This window comes from Phoxinus phoxinus (assembly GCF_949152265.1).
Source record: "Phoxinus phoxinus genome assembly, chromosome: 18".
Lineage (NCBI taxonomy): Eukaryota > Metazoa > Chordata > Actinopteri > Cypriniformes > Leuciscidae > Phoxinus > Phoxinus phoxinus.
In genome coordinates, this window is record NC_136893.1 from 16,558,327 (window position 1) to 16,574,303 (window position 15,977).

At 37.5% G+C, this 15,977-nt stretch overlaps 4 protein-coding genes across 5 annotated transcripts; 1 reads left to right on the plus strand and 3 right to left on the minus strand.

Moving 5' to 3' along the window:
• The first annotated feature begins 1,303 nt into the window (after positions 1-1,303).
• Positions 1,304-7,030, plus strand: ognb (osteoglycin, paralog b). Its single transcript, XM_079587441.1, has 7 exons — positions 1,304-1,573; positions 1,668-1,937; positions 2,289-2,373; positions 2,461-2,625; positions 3,591-3,793; positions 3,884-3,976; positions 4,068-7,030. Exons 1-7 carry the CDS (start codon positions 1,514-1,516, stop codon positions 4,236-4,238), a joined length of 1,047 nt encoding a protein of 348 aa, XP_079443567.1. The 5' UTR covers positions 1,304-1,513; the 3' UTR covers positions 4,239-7,030.
• Positions 6,890-7,932, minus strand: uqcc5 (ubiquinol-cytochrome c reductase complex assembly factor 5). Its single transcript, XM_079587443.1, has 2 exons — positions 7,631-7,932; positions 6,890-7,030 (listed from the first exon to the last, which is right to left on the minus strand). Exons 1-2 carry the CDS (start codon positions 7,782-7,784, stop codon positions 6,939-6,941), a joined length of 246 nt encoding a protein of 81 aa, XP_079443569.1. The 5' UTR covers positions 7,785-7,932; the 3' UTR covers positions 6,890-6,938.
• Positions 7,933-8,117: 185 nt separating this feature from the next.
• Positions 8,118-11,040, minus strand: kctd6b (potassium channel tetramerization domain containing 6b). The gene is made up of 4 exons (XM_079587442.1): positions 10,711-11,040; positions 10,485-10,528; positions 10,187-10,277; positions 8,118-9,328 (listed from the first exon to the last, which is right to left on the minus strand). The coding sequence occupies exons 3-4, from the start codon at positions 10,211-10,213 to the stop codon at positions 8,642-8,644; spliced, it is 714 nt and encodes a 237-aa protein (XP_079443568.1). The 5' UTR covers positions 10,214-10,277; positions 10,485-10,528; positions 10,711-11,040; the 3' UTR covers positions 8,118-8,641.
• Positions 11,041-11,748: 708 nt separating this feature from the next.
• abhd6b (abhydrolase domain containing 6, acylglycerol lipase b) lies at positions 11,749-15,847 on the minus strand. 2 transcript variants are annotated; one of them, XM_079588962.1, is made up of 10 exons: positions 15,648-15,819; positions 15,286-15,375; positions 15,059-15,199; positions 14,342-14,498; positions 14,122-14,235; positions 13,890-14,022; positions 13,622-13,779; positions 13,466-13,520; positions 13,263-13,363; positions 11,749-13,137 (listed from the first exon to the last, which is right to left on the minus strand). In XM_079588962.1, the coding sequence occupies exons 1-10, from the start codon at positions 15,650-15,652 to the stop codon at positions 12,955-12,957; spliced, it is 1,137 nt and encodes a 378-aa protein (XP_079445088.1). In that variant the 5' UTR covers positions 15,653-15,819; the 3' UTR covers positions 11,749-12,954. The 2 variants fall into 2 exon arrangements, with proteins under 2 accessions (XP_079445088.1, XP_079445089.1); XM_079588963.1 differs by lacking the exon at positions 15,286-15,375 and having other exon boundaries at positions 15,648-15,847.
• Between the last annotated feature and the right edge of the window lie 130 nt (positions 15,848-15,977).

The following is a 15,977-nucleotide window of genomic DNA, read 5'->3' on the forward strand; positions in this document are numbered from 1 at the left end:
TATATTTTGCATTTATTTCTCATAATAATAATAATAATTCATTACATTTATATAGCACTTTTCTCATCACTTAAAGCACTTTACATAGGATAATAATAAAAATTATTTGTTACATTTATATAGCGCTTTTTCTGGGTACTCAAAGAGTGGAAGGGGGGAATCTCCTCAACCAACACCAATGTAGCATCCACCTGGATGATGCGACGGCAGCCATATTGTGCCAGAACGGCCACCACACACCAGCTTACTGGTGGAGAGGAGACAGTGATGAAGCCTATCAGATATAGGGATGATTAGGAGGCCATGATGGACAGAGGCCACTGGGCAAGTTTGGCCAGGATGCCGGGGTTACACCTCTACTCTTCCCGAAAGACATCCTGGGATTTTTTGTGAGAGTCAGGACCTCGGTTTAACATCTCATCCGAAGGATGATCATGAGCTCGATCATAAAGGGTTTTCCAGGTATCTTCACTGTTGGGTCCTGTGCAATTGCTACTTAACTAATATATTTTGCCTGATAGAAGCCCAAACGTAAAGAGCCTCATTCACTCTCACATCTGCTGAGATGTTCACACTCTCTCCATTATGCATCAGTTGGTAGAGCTGCAGGCAAACCGTGCAGAATAATATTTATATACGGACTTTGCCTTCAATAATAATTTTGCTGATCTTTTTGTTTATCTGTATGTTGAACTGTCTAGTCTGTCTTGGTTTCATCCTACGTCCCATCAGGTTAAGTAACGGCACCCAGAGGGAGATCGAGGAAGTGCGTTTTTAAAGTCTTGGAATGCATTTGTTTGAACACCTGGTTAATTCTTCTCCCAGGTTATCACATGCCTCTGATGAAAACAGGCAGTACTCCAGAAGTGCTCAAAACCCAGAGGATCACTGTTAAAGCCATCAGATCTGTCTCACTTCATAGAGATCCATAAAGAAGGTGAAGTTATGTATATCATTCAGCATATCAAGTGAATGATGTTTGAAATCTATTTCACAGCACTTTGTCATGCATTTCCAGTTTAAAGAGGATGTTATTTCTCTCGCCCCAAATCAGGAATCTTTTTTGGCTTAATCAAAAACAGGGGAACAGAAGGTTTTCTCTGTCTTCTGTCAATCCATCCCCTGATACCTACCAAACAATTTTTAACAATAAAGCTTTTGAACGTCACATAGAGATGGACAACACACTCGTTTCGTAATCGTAACTCACATGACGAGTTTTCAAAGTTCACCATATTCAAAAATGCTGTCCAAGATTCCTGAACTAATAGTAATTTCCTGTTGAACTCCATCCTTTATTTCCATAGCCAGAACTGTTCTTTCTCCCCTATATTTTCCCTTTATTTTCCGGATCCCAGTGTTCCCTGAAAATATCTCATTATATCACTAAAGGGAGGAACAGGTCTTATTAGTTATTGTAAGATCATGCGCATTCACAAGAAGACAGCAAAAATATATCAATTTCAAAGTGTTTTTATCCACTTTACTCCCTTTAAGCACAATTTCAAAACACATGCATATGGACATGAAATGGATAGCAATCAATACCACATCTTCACTACAGTTTATTCGGGTAGGAATGGGGGCGAGTGATCCGTTAAATAACCTTAGGACAGCACAGAGTGGGTTAAGGCCAGTTTCATGAATTGTTTTTTAATGGTTCACAGGCAGTCACTGCGGAGAAACTCTTTAAAGGTCTCATTTTACTCAGAGGCTGTGACACACTGCGCTGCTCTTCACACAGGACAAGAACTATTTCTCCTCACAAGATGATGGATCTGAGGATTTTACTCTTTTTCGTGACCGTGCCATGGATATTTTGTGATACGGCAAGAACCAATAAAGTGGTACCTAGACACAAAGGGATATTGAAAATACTAGATGATGAAGAATCAATCTCAGAGAGTAGAGTTGTCATGGAAGCCAAGAAACCAAAGGTATGACAATTTAATGCTGATAATGCATGTGTATACAGAAATTTGTAAACATTGTCATGTTAAAATGGAATTTTGCTTAACATATGTTGTTGATGGCTAAAATGAACAGTATAATATATTTATATATAAAAAAAAATCAGAATTCCAGTTATCATAAATCTGTTCTAAGATATGCAATGGAAAACCTAAATCCATAATGGGATTATGTCCAATGGAAAGCAGCACAATTGGCAAGTTATAAGGGAACTCATGAGCTCAGGGAAAGGCAAAATAGAATGCGAACTGGTTGAACGTGTTGATATTGAGAGGAAACAAAATAATGCCATTTTCTTGTAATCTGCTTTACTCTAGAAAAAGGTCATTTTTAGCCCAGACTATGATAGTCCAGCTGATAAAGATGACGAAATTCCAGGAGCAGACGATAAAGATGACAAGGGTATTTATTCTTTACTTTAACTTTGCATTCATTTGATCAAAAATTATATTTGAGCCTATTTATTTCTATTTTATTTTTATTTTTCAGAACTTCCTACTTGCCTGATGTGTGTGTGTCTAATTGGATCGGTGTATTGTGAGGATGTTTCTCCTGACATGACAACAGTTCCACCACTGCCAAAGGAAACGGCTTACTTCTATGCACGCTTCAACAAAATCACTAAAATTACCAACAAAGACTTTGCTGATATTGGTAAGAAGGGATGCTAGAAAAGCTTTTGGGTGTTTCCACCAAAAACACACTGTAATGATTGGAACCGGATCAATGTAATCAGAGCAACTGAGTGAAATTTTCCTTGAGACTATTTTAAAAGGCTCAAACAGACATATTGGCGCTTTCCCACTGCATGGCACGGCATGGTACGGCACGGCAGACCTGAGAAAGGTCCCTTAGAGTCACTGGTATAGAAGGGGAGACACATCTAGAAGGTTTTGTGCATTTAAAGGGATAGTTCACCCAAAAATGAAAAATCTGTCATCATTTCCTCACCCTCATTCTAAAAACCCCTGTGACTTTATTTTATTGGACATTTGCACCTCATTGATGATAGGTTCACATGTTCACACTTACATATAATCAGAATATGCGTATCTGGCGTGCTGTCCGAGGAGAGGGCTCTGAGCTCGAAATTTGGCCTTAACCCAGAGTACTCCCCCCTATCCCTAGCTGGGATAGGAATAATCGAGAGGGAGGAGTTGGGGTGGTGGAAGGATGCTGGAAAACTGTCATGGGACAGAGGTAAGACGGCTCTATAAGCCTCCTCTCACGCTGATTGGTTATCTGAACGTGCTCCTCCCGAACTTTGTTAATAAAACATCATTTATTTATTAGTTAGCATCTATTTTCCATTAAGAACTTTTAACACCCACAGAACCTTTTCATTGCATAAAAGTTTTTTTTTAGTGGAAAATAATTCTTCAGATTATTAAAATGTTCTTCACACTAAGACAAAGTCTTTTTAGAACTGTTCATTGAAAGTCTTTGGGGAACCAAAAATGGCATTGCTCCGAAAAGCAATTTATTTTGAAGCGTCAAACACGCTATTGGAAGAACGTTTGTTCATAACTTTTGAGAGAATCTTGACAGAACCTTAGCTAAAGTTCAGAGAACGTTCCCTGTTAGCTGGGATGATACGTCCATATTGTGTTGTTTTACAGCCACGCTGAGAAGAATTGACCTGTCTGGCAACCTCATCTCTGAGATAGAAGATGGCGCCTTTTCTAAACTCGATCAGCTTGAGGAACTAACGCTCGCTGAGAACAAGCTGGTCAAACTGCCAATGCTGCCAGCTAAACTTGTGTCTCTCAATGTCAACCACAATCTACTTAAAACAAAGGGAGTGAAAGCCAACATTTTCAAGGTAAAAAAATGAATAAAATAGAGAATCTGAAATATTATCGATACATTGTTTGTCTTATTCATCATGACTGGCTTCCATCTTTTGCATTAGAAACTCAGCAAGCTGGCATACCTGTACCTTGGCGACAACGGGTTGGAGGCCGTCCCACCGCTGCCGGAAAGTCTGAGTGTGGTTCATCTACATGTACGGTCATCTCTTTATAGTCTAAATATATTTACTGTAGTCATTAAATGTGTCCGTACAAGTATACATACTTTTGAAAAATCGTTTTCAGAACAACAACATAACGTCACTGACGGATGACTCGTTCTGCAAACGAAACAACACGCACTACATCAGGTACAACATGCAGGAGGTTCGGCTCGATGGAAACCCGATAACTCTGGCCCAACACCCCAACAGCTTCATCTGTCTGAGAGCTCTGCCGATTGGACACTACAAGTAATGCTCTGAGAAGAAGAAAATGTTCCTTAAGCTGTCGTCCAGCTGGCAACTGCTGTTATGATGATAGACAGCACATTCACAAAGATTTAACAGCATAATAAAAAATATTGACTTTTAAGTGCAATCACGCAGTTAGACGTTTTTAGATCATTTGTAGGACGCATATACAACTATTTTCTTGACTTTTATTCAGTGTAATCATTTTGTTATATTTGCAGTAGTTTGCAGTAAAAGTTGCAAAATAAGACTGAGGTAAAACGTGATGGAAAGAATATGTCTGGGAAAACGATGTTCAGTGGGACTTTTACTGACATCCATTGCTGGTAAATAAATTAATTTTGGAGTCTCTTGGACCAACAGACTTTGATGGACTTTATCTTCGTAAACGTACTTACAAATGGCACTTATAGGCTACACTGTCTACAACTGATTTTAAAAGTAAAAAAAAAAATACAATAATGAGAACTTTAATAACTGTGGCTTAGCTTCTCATTATATTGACAACATTTTAATGACTAATTATATTATAATCATTTTCTCGTAACTGACATAACATCGCATAATAATGAGAAAGTCATTACAAGAAAGTTTGTCAGCAAGTCATTATTATGAGTAAGTTTTATGAGTATTTTTTTCAATATTATTACAATATTATTATGACCTTAACTAAAGTTTTTGTTAAAGTGTTTCCTTATTATGAGATAAGCAAAATATACGTGCTGGTCATATAATTAGAATTTAATCAAAAAAAAAATTTATTTCAATAATTCAACTTAACAGGTGAAACTAATATATTATTACATAGACTCATTACATGCAAAGTGAGATATTTCAAGCCTTTATTTGTTATAATTTTGATGATTATGGCTTACAGCTTATGAAACCCACGAAATCAAAATCCCAGAAAATTAGAATATTACATGAAATCACACATTAATACCATGGTCATTGAACCAGGTTTTGGTTCTTTTGGTAGTGTGGGCAGGTGCAAATCCTGCTGGAAAATGAAGGAAGCATGAAGTGCTCTGAACATGTCCTGGTAGACGGCTGCGTTGACTCTGGATTTAATAAAGCACAGTGGACCAATTAAAGTCCTCTTTTCTGATGAGAGCAAATTTTGCATCTCATTTGGAAATCAAGGTCCCAGAGTCTGGAGGAAGAGAGGAGAGGCACATAATCCACGTTGCTTGAAGTCCAGTGTAAAGTTTCCACAGTCAGTAAATGGTTTGGAGTGCCATGTCATCTGCTCGCTTTGGTCCACTGTGTTTTCTGAGGTCCAAGGTCAACACAGCCGTCTACCAGGAAGTTTTAGAGCACTTTATGCTTCATGCTTTATGGAGATGCAGATTTCATTTTCCAACAGGACTTGGCACCTGCACACAGTTCCAAAGCTACCAGTACCTGGTTTAAGGACCATAGTATCCCTGTTCTTAATTGGCCAGCAAACTCGCCTGACCTTAACCCTATAGAAAATCTATGGGGTATTGTGAAGAGGAAGATGTGAAACGCCAGACCCAACAATGCAGAAGAGCGGAAGGCCACTACCAGAGCAACCTGGGCTCTCATAACACCTGAGCAGTGCCACAGACTGATCGACTCCATCACGCCGCATTGCTGCAGTAATTCAGGCAAAAGGAGCCCCAACTAAGTATTGAGTGCTGTACATGCTCATACTTTTCAGTTTGCCAGCATTTCTAAAAATCCTTTTTTTGTATTGGTCTTAAGTAATATTCTAATTTTCTGAGATACTGAATTTGGGATTTTCATTAGTTGTCAGTTACAATCATCAAAAGGAAAATAAATAAACATTTGAAATATATCAGTCTGTGTGTAATGAATGAATATAATATACAAGTTTCACTTTTTGAATGGAATTACTGAATTAAATCAACTTTTTCATGATATTCTAATTATATAACCAGCACCTGTATACAAGAAAGTTTCTCATTATTATGATATACCAAGTCATTATTATTCATTTTTTATTATACACAAGATTTTTAATTATAATACACTAAATTGTTTGATTTTTTTCCTGTATTTACTCATAATTATGACTTTTTCATTATTTTGAGATATTAAGCCATAATTACAATTCCAAAGTTTCTAATTATTTTATGCCAAGTCGTTAATATGAGAGCTTTTCTCAATACAATAATATTTACCCCCGGTTTTACAGAAAAGTCTTAAGCCTAGTCCCAAACTAAAATACATGTTTGAGCTGTTTTAACTGAAAGCGATCTTAAAATATGTCGGTGTCATTGTTTTGTCTCAGGTGCACAGCAAATGTCCTAATTAAACTAAGGCCTAATCCAGTATGTGAAACCAAGCCACTAAGTCATAGTTATGAGATTTATTTATTTTTATTATGACTTACAAAATCATAGTTTTACTCATTTGTAGTTCAAACAGGCTTCCAAAGAGTACTGGTTAGAATCACAGGACAGATAACTTTTATTGCGTAAATATATCTGTCAATACGAAAATTGCAATACGAAAACCTTCTGTACAGAAACAGTCTTTTGCACCTCATCTGTCCACATAATTACGCAGTCCCTATCACAGCTTCTTTATAGGATATTATAGTATCTCCATTGTTGATTGATATCAAAAGAGTGTTAGTGTGCAAAAGTGTCAAAGTATTTTTGATTTCAGTCTCTTCATCATGATGATCATTTATTTCCAGCGTGTTGTGATGATCTCATTTGGCTTTAGACTCCGTTAGCAAAATCAAGCCCTCATCGATCTTGTTTTGGTATTCCCTCTCCGATTGTTTTCTTCTGTAGACATCATCTGTGGAGGCAGAAAGTAATGTAACCACTTATCTATAACAATAACCAATAGTATACAGAATAAATAGTCATTCATATAGGCCAACATAAATATGGGGTATTTATAGTCAACTGTGAGCCTTTAACACTGCTGTGTACCCTAGATAATTAAGATCAATGATAGACATTGAGACCTGGTTTTACAGACAGGGCTTAGATTAAGCCAGGGTTAGGTTTTAGTTTAAGTAGCTTTTATAGACAAATAAAAATAAAAAATAAAAAAAACCTTAGAAAAAAAAAAACATTACTGATGTTGTACATCTCGAGACAAAACGATGGCACTGATATATTTTAAGATGTCAGTGCAAGTCGCTTTCAGTTAAAACAGCTCAATAATGGTTTTAATCTGGGAATAGGCTATGCTTTGTCTCTGAAACCGGGGCTGAAAGTCTTTGTTTTAAATGTTTCAGTAAATCGTCATTCACGTTTTATTAGCACAAGCAGTAACGTTACGCAAAAATGGTCAGGCCGCCCTGCGCTGCGAGGACGCAGAATGATGCACACAAACGCTTCAAAGAGAGGGGCGTGTATGTATACATAAGATTTGACTTAAAATACTTACAAAACGTTTCTCGTCCTATTCTCACGTTAATCATGATCCACTCCATGACACCCCCGATACAGAAGAACAAGGGCAAAAATCTGTACGTTCCAAATCGTCTTTTTCCGGGAACAAGACTTAATATATATTTTAGGTTCCGACTTTTTCTAAACATCCTTTTCTTTCCAAACACAATTACCAGCTAGATACTTCTAAAGAACAGCGCAATAATATGAACTAATAAAATCGCGTTTTAAACGCTAGAATACAACATCTGAACAGTTGTGCCCTTTAACACTGATCTTGTTCTTGGCGCATGTGCATGTACCCGCTGCGGTGCACTGACAGAACAGGAAAACATGGCGGCGTAAACGTCTAGATAATAGTGTGTTCTAATAGGTCCGCTGGCAGGACTCTACCAAATCTGATATAAGAGAGGGGACCATGGCATAAGATTAAAAAGTGTTTAAGCATATATATAAATATTTACCTATAATTATAACAATTTAACTTTGAAAAGAGCCTCTCCATGATTTATATTTTTCAATCACTCAGTAGGAGAGACTAAAATTAGACAATTAGCTCATGTTGATGCTTTTTTCCCCCTTCTAAAATGAAACTGATGGAACAAATCAGTGAAATTAATTTCCATGTGGACATTTAATACTTAAAGAATATGTAAGAAATACATGCACATGTTGATGTTGCACATAGTGCACAATGTTTGACAAATTTCTCATCTGATGGAATGAATGAATTCCTGAAACATTTTCTGGTGAATGTTTCTTTTTTAGATGGTCAAGGTGTTCATAGATGATTGAAAGTTGCTTGAGTATCACCTGAATATGTATTTATATTATATTATATATCGTTTTGATGCTTTCATTTTGAACATTTCATTCATTCATTTTTTTTTTTTTTTTTTTTTTTTTTGCTTGGCCTGACAACTGACAATGGAATACCTACATATTAAAACATCACATTGGAAACGGCAGCAACCACATTTGAAATGGCACCACGTTCATAAATGGGTCAGTCTTCTACTTTATATGCTGGTCGGCAGAAAGTCCAGTGATGCTCCACTGTGTTCTCATTGGCACGCTCACTCATGTGGTGCACCCGTGTGTTCCGAATCGTGAATCCCTGTTTGGTGATGTAGTCCATGAGGTGGACCCTTAGAGACACCTCTTGATGGTGGTCACATGGTCCAAAGGTGAAAGACACCTGACAGTCTCTGGTGTCCATCATGTGTTTGTTCCACTTGGTAAAGCTGTTGGATATTCCCTCAAGCAGCGAGTGGACCTTCGTGGTTATGGTTAGTTGCGTGATAATAACCGCTACTGGGTTTGAGTACTTAGACAGCTTGCGGGTGCTGGACAACTCCACCACCTGCTCAAAAGTGTCCAGTGGGTACAGAGGTTTTGGGTCATTGAGGCATTGGATTAAAGGCTCGATCTGATAGAAGTCAGCTTCTTTACGCAGAAGGTCCGTCTCCATGAAGTCAACAGGAAGAGTGAGCTCGGAAGTGCGCAGAAAGTTTAATATGTAGCGGAAAAGCGTCCCATCCCGATCGATGAAGTAGTTTCCTTGAGAGTCCCGTGTGGTGGGGAAGTCGCCGCGGAACATGGCGCCCAGCATGGAGTCTGGGTAACGCTGAAGAGTGGAGATAGAAGTCGTGTAGAGTTGACCTCCGACATTTAAGGTGACTGGGTGAGTCAACTAAAAGAGATGGACAATAGCGAGAAATCTTTAATGCAACTCATCATACAATCAAACAGTTGTTTCATTAGGGACTTTAATGTGACTAATTTGTTAATAGCAAATTTACAAAAGGAATAAGTTGCTTAAAGGTGCTAATAACAGGTAGTTAAGCATACATTCTTTTACCAAAACCGAAATTAAAGTTAGTTGAAAATAAAGTTTGGGTAATTGAAACCGTTATGCTGTGTTTTCAGTTTGATATATTAAACCAGTCATAATTTGGCAATGAGGGCCACTCTATATTTCAGCCAAATAAATTCTACTCTAGCGTTTTGCTATTTCAGCTGAATATATTTGGTTGCTGAAATTGTGGTGAATCACTAATAACAGGATCTAAAAAAAATAAATAGGAAATGGCTCTTTCAATTTCTGCATTGAAATCTGCATCATATTGGACAGAACTTAAAGTGCGGTGTGTTGAACTGGAAATAGAAAAGGATGGTTCGTCAAACATGTCGGCTTGACAAATACTGTTAAAAGCTAAAAGTTTAAAGGTCATAATTCGAAGGCTACACATAGACCTTGCAGTCAGACAGACAGATAGATAGATCATCTATCTATGGAAACTTTGACCTATTTGAATGTCAGTTATGGAAAAACGTTTGATCTGATTATTATAATCTGAATTCTATTTTCTAGCTAAAAAAACGAAACACTTTTTTCAGTAATATGAATTTCAATTTATTTTAATTCTACGTACTTCAAATTCAAATTGCAATACTGCATGAAACACAACTCTGGCTAATAACCAATATACTATAATACTTCTATAATAACAATAACTTCAGTTAAAATATTTATCCTCCACATACTTACCCTATGCCCCCAGTCCCCATTATCCATTTGATAAGGATAGGTAAACCGCTCTGACCCACAGAAGAAGTTCGGATATTATGCTTGATTACACCTACAAAAAAGAAACGTATTAGCCATTCATTAAGGCAAATAAATGTATAGGGTCTTTGAATATTTTCTGAGACGGTAATGACACGCACATAATAAACACAAGATGTATTACTGTGTGAGGAAGAAGCTCAGTGAATGAGATGCTCAATAGCATGCTAGCTGTTTTGGGAAGACAAGTAAACAGGTGTTCTGCAACGTAATTACTTACCGTTTAGAAGAGTTAGGAACGTCCAGCGATTGTACCGGATGTACCTAACATTAAAAAACATGAACATGTTTTAATAAAAATAAACGTTTTTACAAGGAACCTTTGCTAGCCAGCTACCATAAAATACAGCTAGCTCCCTGCTTACTACTAATTTAACGGTGACATAAATGAATAAAACAAATGTTTTTCCTGGCAGTGATACTGTGTGGGATGACCCCATCCTTACCCGTCTCCAGAGCTGAGGGGTTTAATCGTCGTTTTTGGTTGCGGCTGTACAGGACACTGAGAGTTAGCTGCTCAAAGACGAGAATACAGCAGTATTCCGCACTGTCACGTGACCTGCACTAGCGTACATTACGGCAGATTTAATGACATTCTAGATTGCCTTTTAAGGCTGGGGATAAAATGTTGCTTTGCACAAATATCACATAACTACAGAATCTCACCAACAATAACTTATGGACATGGCAAATTCTATTTTATTGGACATGTGCCATAGTAACAGCTACTGATAAAACGCTGCAATGGTGCTAGGTAGGCACAGCAATTCCAGCAGGATAATTGTATTAATAAATATAAATTAAATACAATTGAATGTACATGTATTTTAATAAAGATCAATTATATTCAATTGAAATGATTAATTCAATGTGTTTCTTGGTTTCTTCTAATTAATTCATATTGTAGTGCAAGTAATAAATATGTTTTAATCCATATTTTAACATTTAAATGACAAACTATTCTTAAACTCAGAATACTTTCATACCCAGGGTGCGAATTACAAGGGCGGTCCGTCTGTAATTTTATATTTTAAAAAATATTGTCCTGCACCTGAGCCCAAATAGGGTGTTTGGGATTTGTTGTCTTTGTATGTTTGATTCTTAAACAAATGCCAGATTTCTTTGCTAAAAGTCTGTAGAATTGTAATTCTGATTAAAAGTAACGTGTGTGTGTATGTATGTCCTTTATACATTACACTCATTTTATTTTTAAGCCTTTACAATCATAGGACCCAGATTTACTAAGACATGAATGCAAGTATGAGGGTATTCCTTTAAGAGCATTGGTACATAATCAGTTCCATGTTATACATAAATGTACCATGTTATTACCATCTGATGCCATATACCATCAATATACTGCAGCACTTTAGAACAGGGTCTCTCTCGCCCTTTGGGCAAAATCAAATCCCACCCTACATGTTATCTTGTTCTAGAAGCCATTTCACTGGGACATGCATACATCACAACAGGGAAGAAATTATAACTTCCATTTCATGCCAACTTTATTGTTAATGCATTAACATGAACAATGTGCAATATCTTTTTATACATCATTTATAAATCTTTGTTAGATTAACATTAATGTTAGTTAAAGGGGTCATGACATGAGAAACCAAATTTGCCTTGATCTTTTAGTATATAAGAGGTCTTTGTACCATTAAAACGTCCTGCAAGTTTCATAGCTTAAGACGTCCTCCCCATTATAAACGAATCATTTATTTAATCAAGCTCTAAATACAGCTCGTTCTGAATCCATGGTAAGAAGTGACGTCACGGTACGAAGTGACGTACCAGCGTTTGCATATGACCGCCTCCAGCCCAAGACAACTACGCTTAAAGCGCAAGACAACTACGCTCATTTCGTATCATTGTCGCGCCTCACAAGTGTTCAGTCGACGGACAGCGAGTGGGTCTGTGTACAGGGAAATTACGATGCCACGCAGATGTGCTGTTCCTGGCTGTGGACAAACAACATCTTTGAATACGCTGCGAAAGATCCAGTCGTCAGGGAAAAATGGATGCACTTTATTTTTCACGGCAGTGTTAGTTTAAGCGTTTGTTCTATACATTTGAAGGATGACTGTTTTGAGAACAAATCCCAAAATGATGCTGCCTTTGCCAGAAAACTGTTGCTCAAAGATAAGTCCTTGCCGACTATTCTGGGCTCAACAACGACGACGCAAACTGTAAGTAATGTGTTTAAAACTTTAAACTACTTTTTAAATACGCTGAATCCGCACAGGTTCTGGCTGGGGGCGTTAATAATTGATGCATAGGCACTGACGTTAGCCAATCATAACAGTGGGCGTTAACACTGAACTCTTAAAGGGGAAACACCCCCAAAACAGACTGTTTGAATCAGAGGATGAGAAACAGGGTGGGAAAAGGTCATAAATCACTACATTTTAAAAGTTTTTTGTAAAAAAAAACTACAGTAATACTATATTTACACCTAAGGGAACATAATAAAAAAATAAAAAAAAACATGTCATGACCCCTTTAATGTATTAGTAAATGTTGACATATATAAATGCATCAATAAATGCACTCATACCGGTAGTTAGTTCATGTTAACTAATGTTAGCTAATAAAATCTTATTGTAAAGTGTTACCATATACTTTTTATAAGCGTGATTTAATCAATCAAACTGAAAAACACTCAAAACACAACTGACAGCAGAGCTGTCTCAGGATTTCTTCTTCGTGCTGGTGCTCTCTGTGCTCTGCTGAGAGATGATGAACTCTAAAATGAGTTTGGCTGTTTGTCGCGGTCGCTCCATGACCACAGAATGACCGCAGTTCTCCAGCAGATCAACGCGGCAGTGCGGAAGAGCCTCGGCAAGCACCGCTGCGCCAGACACATCCACTACCTGAAAATAAATACAATATTATTAAAACTACATCAGTATCTCAATGACACTAAAATAACACAGTATGTACTGAACTCTGTACAATGTGCATGTTTTCTAGTTCCTGTATGCATGCTTGCACATACCTGGTCCTGTTTGCCCCAGATCACTTGTAAAGGGGTAGTTATTTGCTGCATATGCTCATGCAAAGCATATTTTGAATTTTCACTCATAATTTCCATGAAAACTGTGGTAGTTTATAGAGAATATACTTTAGGCAATACAAGACTTTCTACAATATGTAAATACATTCAGTAAATACATTTAGTAAATACATATCAATACTGACCCTCGTGATAAAAGTCATTGTGTGGGATCCGTACATCCACCAGGCCTTGAAGAATCTATAAACGAAAGTAAACGCCACACATGGTGTGTGAAGGTGTGTTCTGAATCCAGAGTAACTCTACGTGTGTGTGTGTGTGTGTGTGTGTGTGTGTCTAACCTGTTGAGGCACTCTGAAGCGCACGTGAGAACAGAGCTTCAGCATCTCCTCCATCTCCTCCGGGGTGGATGGGATGAGAGGAATATTCAGTGTGTACTGGCTGTGCTCCACATCATGCATCTGACTATCAAACTTGCTCTCGCTTTGGTTCTTCAGACCTTCAGAGACAAATGTGAGCATGTAGGAGTGATATTAGGGAGTCATTTATGTTATGTCTGTATGAACTTATCCATGCATTCGGTGTCAAAGACGAAATATATTGACTAACCGACTGGGCAGATGAGGGTCAAACTGTAGAGATCTGAGGGATGGCAGGCTGCATACACTCCTGCCACAGTGCCACCCATTGAAGTCCCCACCATGTGGAACGGCTTTCTGTTTAGTCGAATGGCCTCTACAAACTGAGTGGTGTAAAAGAGGGGAATATTCATAAATGCTGCCAACACAAACATGCAATATGTACACCTATTAATAGAAAAAGGTACCCATCAGGCCATTACCTGCCGTATTCTCTTGACCTGGCCCTGGACTGAATAGTCATCCGTGCTGGTACGTGTTGTACCCTCATGCCCTGGCATGTCGACACACAGCAGGTGCAGATGTTTGGGAAGGTACTGTTTAGGATGAATACACAAACTGCTTATCGCTGTTATAATGAACAATATACTGTACATAGCATTACCATTTTCCACCTCACACCCCGGCCATGTAAATATAAACCTTGAGCATGGGGAGCCATGTGTCCTTATGAGCAGAGAAGTCGTGTAGCATGAGTATAGAGGGCCTGAGGCCTGGTTTCCCCCTGTGCGAGTAACAGAAGCGATAGCCTCCACAGTCTGCATAACGTACCTGCAGACCCAGAGTTCTCCTCCAGTACCTCCACACACACATCAGAAAATATGAACAAAACATGTGCATTCACATTTAATATGCATCACTGCAATCCTGTTGGTAAACATAATCTGCCAAAAATGTACAATATAAAGAGAAAAACAATCATTAAAGATGAATAAATGCTGTAATAAACTAATGTTCAATGTTAGCTGAAGTTACATAATGAAGTTAACAAATACAACTTTTTTTGTAGTGTTGCCATATAAAATGACAAACAAAATAATGCATTTAGAAAAAAATAAATGTATAACTATATAAAAAAAATGTTTAAAAATATGCTCATAAATTGATTGATAATAACAAAATTGATATAACAATTGATTGATTGAAAATAAAAAATGACATTTTTATTATTATTAATATACAGCATTTGTTATACATTTTGAGTGTCAGTCACAAATGATTAGGGACCTAAACATCTGAAATATTTCCAATTCCACATATCTTTATTTTCATTTCCAAAACATTTGAGTGTGGGCTTTAATATTTGCATATTATAATGAAGGTAAATGCATGTATATATTATTTATAAGTGGCATTTACCAGTAATAGACTTTGATGAGCGATGATGGCCACAGCATAAAGGAGGCCATGAACAGGAGGAGAGGGATAGCAAGAGTCCCTGCAGCAATGGCAAACATATTCATCATATCCTGATCCATGGCAACTCCGGTTTTATCCACCCTGCAGAAGAATACAGCACACAATTACAAGCAGAAAGCCTACCAAACATTACAAATGTCAGGGAATGATGAAAAACTTCAAAATACCTTTGTTGCTCTGCTATAAGGCTGCATATGTACAGGTCAGATTCAAAGAGGGTGAGGGATAGGGGAGGGTCTGGCAGCATCTGTTCGTGTCTAATCAATACATGTAACCTAGATATCTCACCATGCGCTTCAAATATTTACATCATTTTATCCCTTCGTTTTACTGTCACTGCCTACAATACATCGATTTTTCTCCTTAATGTTTTTATACATTCACAGGCATATTTTACTATGATATTGCGATTATTAGGACAACTAAACCTTTGAATTGAGGTTAAAAAAAAAGTATAAATCGTTCAAATAACAACAATTGCCATGTGACTCAACAAATAGATCTGGAACAACGAGAGCAATGAACTTACTTCATAAACTCAATCCCACACTGACGTCATTCAGTGAAGTCAGTCTTAATCAAGCCGTTTGAAATGACAGATCCTAAAAGGTCAGACTGTGGCTGGTCAGTGCTTCGAATTATAAAAGTCGGCTGTCTGCTAACCTCAAACACTGAGATGGCATCCAGAGCAAACGGTCTGTGGTGATCCCATGATCTCGAGAAATCAATGAGGTCAGATGGAAAATGCAATATTTCTCTTACGCAAAATAAATAAAGGGAATACGGTATATAGATTAGATGACGATGTCATTTCATGTAAAAATGTTTGCATATAAATTCCATTTAACATTTAAAGCTA

Coding starts and splice junctions, on each gene's coding strand:
- ognb (XM_079587441.1), top strand. CDS start 1,514: ATGCATATGGACATGAAATGGATAGCAATCAATACCACATCTTCACTA. Junction 1,938..2,288: donor TGGAAGCCAAGAAACCAAAG/GTATGACAATTT, acceptor GCTTTACTCTAG/AAAAAGGTCATTTTTAGCCC. Junction 2,374..2,460: donor AGACGATAAAGATGACAAGG/GTATTTATTCTT, acceptor TTTATTTTTCAG/AACTTCCTACTTGCCTGATG.
- kctd6b (XM_079587442.1), bottom strand. CDS start 10,213: ATGGATAATGGGGACTGGGGGCATAGG. Junction 9,329..10,186: donor ATGGGGACTGGGGGCATAGG/GTAAGTATGTGG, acceptor CATCTCTTTTAG/TTGACTCACCCAGTCACCTT.
- abhd6b (XM_079588962.1), bottom strand. Junction 14,023..14,121: donor AGGTCAAGAGAATACGGCAG/GTAATGGCCTGA, acceptor TACACCACTCAG/TTTGTAGAGGCCATTCGACT. Junction 13,521..13,621: donor GCTTCAGAGTGCCTCAACAG/GTTAGACACACA, acceptor TTTCGTTTATAG/ATTCTTCAAGGCCTGGTGGA.
- uqcc5 (XM_079587443.1), bottom strand. CDS start 7,784: ATGTTTAGAAAAAGTCGGAACCTAAAATATATATTAAGTCTTGTTCCC. Junction 7,031..7,630: donor AATAGGACGAGAAACGTTTT/GTAAGTATTTTA, acceptor CTGCCTCCACAG/ATGATGTCTACAGAAGAAAA.